Below are 3,905 nucleotides of genomic sequence, written 5' to 3'. Positions count from 1 at the left end.
AACTTCACCAAAATACAATTCAATAGTTAAATAATAACATCCCTGATTAAATGATAAGTGTCACTAATTTCCAATCCAAGATGCACTCATTTTCCCATGCATATAAAGTCAATATATCAAACAAACACCTTCTAAACAAAAAATAATGTAAATTTCAAAATGAGAGATTTTTTTTAAAAAAAAAAATAATCATTCCAATTTTACATCACATGATTAATTGAACAAGAATGGATAGGAAATATATAAACTATTTATATAGCATGTAAAAATGGTCAAAAAAAAGTATTAAAAACCATTGAAAAATCATTAACACTAGAATTGCATTGCCTTGGGAGCAAACTTAAGTAGTCTTTCCAAGGTATTAGGCAAGAACTTCCTACCAAACAAATAACACATTCTAGTGGTTTTCCCATTGTACTCACAAACCCCACCATTCCTCATCCCTACCAACAAATCTGGCGTAACCTCCGTCCTATAAAACCTAGTCGGATGAGGTCCACCTCTAGCCCAATCTACCCAAGTCAATGTTCGATTGTAGTTCTTCTTTGAGAACTTTATACCCACGAAAGTTGGCAAGTAATGCTCATCCGAGTAACATGGAGGGTGACAATACTTTTGGAAGATCGGGAAATACTTCTGATCAGAAACCACCTCGATGGCTAAGTTTCGGTTTAAGCTAAACCATTGGGATCCTTTTTTCCATTGATCAAGTTTGATCGTCGAACTCATCTTCTTGTTGTACCTACCACGTCCAACTGGCCCAGGTTGGTCATAGGATTCCACAAAGGTTTGGTTGGTATTAATGAGGTAGTTGTAAATGGATGTGAAATTATGGAGAGGTATGCATGATTCCGATAAGAGGACAAAACGCTCGTTCCTAAAGTCGAGCAATGCATTGGCTAGGAGGCGACGCTCCGCCTCAATCATATTAGCCTTCCCCCACTCCGCCTCCTGCAATTTTTATTTATAATATTTGATTATCGCATAATAATTTTTATTATTTGATAGTCTACCAATATATTTTGCTTATCATATTACTTAAATAACTTTTCAAATTCATTTTGAATTCTCAATAATCTACAAACTAAGTTTGTTTAAGGTACTTGTGACAAATTATAACATAAATGGTTTGTTTTTCGCATGAAAATATAACATTTTTCCACAATTAAATAAAAGATTCACTTTTCAAAACATAAATATATATATATAAAAGATCCGTGTTAATTTTCTTCTTAGAATAGATACTCATTTTAAAGATATATATAATAATATTACAAATACTTTTCTTTAGAAGTTGGTGAAAAAAAAGTAATGAAGTAAAAGAGGAGGAGATTGAGAAAGGCAGATTGAAAAGAGGAGGAATAAAATTGGGAATGACTATTGCAAGAAAATGAAACAATTGATTATTCCTTCCTTCCCATTTTCATCAATGAATATTCTTTTTAAGAATGTCATGATATTTTAAAAAATTGAAAAAGGTTTTAAACTAAAATAATTTGCACAATAATTATTTTTTCAATCATAATCTTTTCTCTATAAAGAAAAAAGGGTTAGTACGATAAACAAAAAGAAAATATGTACATCTAGATAAATTCGATCAATTATCTTTTCAAAAAAATAATTAGAACGACTTATCAATATTTTTCAATGTCTTTGTAAGAAAATGAACATTTAGATAAGGATGAAATTTAAACTAACAATAGAACAATTTATAAGTTAATCACTAGTACTTATATATATCAATCACTTTTTTTCATAAATTATTAACTAAATACAAAATATTATTATTCTACTTTTCATAATATTTTTAAATATTAAGAATATTATAGAATGAATATCACATTTTTTCTTGCAAACTAGTTATTTGCATTTCAACTAAATAAAAAATATTATTGAGATTAATGAATGATTCTTAATATACATATATATTCGAATATATAGTTTGTAAAAGGTATGATATTGAGATGCACTATGTTAGGTGCTAAATGTTTATGGTATGATGTCATGATTTTTATGAGGCTCATTGCTATATTGTGTTTGAGAGTTTTGGACTTCTTGTTTATTCTATCTCTAATGATATAATTATGGGCATAGCATAAAGTATATTGGCATTAAATTTGTTAAACTAATGAGAATTTTTGTTTTAAAATGTGATTATGATGTGCTTTCCTAAAGAAAAAAATAAAACTTACATTAAACATAAACAAATGTCAAATCAAATTTGATCAAGATATAGTAAGACAACAAATACCCACAAAAATTTGACCTTTCATATGCATAGTGTAGGAAAATTCAAAAAATCACTTCAAAAACAATAAATTAGAAATCATTAATCAAAACAAATGAAACTATGTAAACAACAAGATGGTGTTCATAATTTAAGTTGTTAAATAGTGATTAAATTTTAAGAAATTAAATAATTAAAAAAATAAAATAAAAATCAATCTATCTATGATCTTAATATATTATAATAATTTAAGTTGTTAAATAGTGAATAAATTAAAATAAAAAAGTCAAGAATTTTAGCTTTTAATAAAATAAAAATTTAATAAAATAAAACAATAAATTACTAAATAAATTTTGAATTCCAATAATCCTTAATAAATGTGGAATTATAAATGCCATTAATTATTATTTTTGAAAGGATAAATTATATATTAATGAATGTCATTATTACTCTAACTAATTAATCTAATTGTAAGGACAATTCATTCAACTATTATGATTCATAATAATTAAAAAAAACGTTTGGACAGAAAAATTCAACATTTATACTCAAATTATTTTGTGGGTTTGCTATAAGATTGTCTAAATATTATATAAAATCTAGAAAATAGATTAGAAAGTAAAAAATAAAAAAACAAAAAAAAAAACTAACCTTGCTTGGTATTCTCCTTCCTTGAAAAACAGAAACCTCGGATACATTTCCATTGAAAGAAGGCAAAGAATGAACATAAATGGAATACAACCCTTGATTTCCTCGAAAAAATCTTTCCCAAAGAGGCGCCAACGGCATAGAACCTTTGGTTAGAAACATAAACGCAACCTTTGGAACATTCTGGAAAGGAAACTTCCGAATTTTCGGAACCATAGAAGCCCTCCATAACAACTCATTGTCTTCCATATCATGCATTGTATTTTCCATTTCTAAATAATCCCTTAACCCTTTTCTTGTATGAATATCCTTTTCTTGGTGGATTTGTAATGTAGGAGGTGATAATAGAGACTTTGCGAGAAGAGATTGATTTGGGTATTTAACTTTTTTGGTTTCTTCATTGTTGCAAAGGACGATGGTGGTGGTGGTCGGCGGCGGTGGTGGCGGCGGCGGTTGGTGAGGAGGAGGAGAGAGAAGGTTTTGGTTAAAGATGAATTGTTTGGGAAGAAAAAAAAGAAATGGGAATTGTTTGATGTAGAAAGTTAATGAAATACCGATTGATATACCAGATCCAAATAAGAAGAAATATAGAATTATGGTTTGTAGGTATAGTTTAAGGTTGATTAACCTAGGAGGAGGATTTGCCATTAGCTGGCGTTGTTTTTCGCCTTTCATTGTGGAGAGAGACTAGAGAGAGAGGGAAAGATTAAAAATAGTTATAATATTTGACTGTTCTTAGGTTTATATGTAAAGGAATGGTTGGTTAGAGAGAGAAAATAATAATAATTTTGGGGGTGTTGGAAATATTTTTTAAAAGTTTTGATCTTTAGTTAAAATGTTAGGTTTTGACAATATTGTAAATATAATTTTTTGATATATTTATTTAGATATAGATAATAATTTTGAATTTTAATTAAACACATCTTTTCAAATGAAGTTGTTTGATGTTTGGGTTATTTTTATTATTTAAAGAAAATATTTAGTTTTATGTAAAAAGTGGTTATTTGAATAAAATAATTTTTATTTTTAT

The 3,905-nt window shown here is 27.7% G+C and overlaps 1 protein-coding gene across 1 annotated transcript; it reads right to left on the bottom strand.

Annotated features, from left to right (window-relative positions):
- Positions 1 to 300: 300 nt before the first annotated feature.
- Positions 301 to 3,567, bottom strand: LOC124942788 (glycosyltransferase BC10-like). The gene is made up of 2 exons (XM_047483344.1): positions 2,879 to 3,567; positions 301 to 951 (listed from the first exon to the last, which is right to left on the bottom strand). Exons 1-2 carry the CDS (start codon positions 3,548 to 3,550, stop codon positions 313 to 315), a joined length of 1,311 nt encoding a protein of 436 aa, XP_047339300.1. The 5' UTR covers positions 3,551 to 3,567; the 3' UTR covers positions 301 to 312.
- Between the last annotated feature and the right edge of the window lie 338 nt (positions 3,568 to 3,905).

The sequence above is a fragment of the Impatiens glandulifera genome, chromosome 6, assembly GCF_907164915.1.
Source record: "Impatiens glandulifera chromosome 6, dImpGla2.1, whole genome shotgun sequence".
Lineage (NCBI taxonomy): Eukaryota > Viridiplantae > Streptophyta > Magnoliopsida > Ericales > Balsaminaceae > Impatiens > Impatiens glandulifera.
The sequence above is the reverse complement of the archived record's forward strand: the minus strand, read 5'-3'. Positions and strand labels throughout refer to the sequence as shown.

What these genes read in the sequence shown, in the direction of transcription:
- LOC124942788 (XM_047483344.1), bottom strand. Translation starts at nt 3,550, where the DNA reads ATGAAAGGCGAAAAACAACGCCAGCTAATGGCAAATCCTCCTCCTAGG. An exon ending in GAAGGAGAATACCAAGCAAG is followed by an intron (nt 952 to 2,878) that starts GTTAGTTTTTTT and finishes TAAAAATTGCAG; the next exon opens with GAGGCGGAGTGGGGGAAGGC.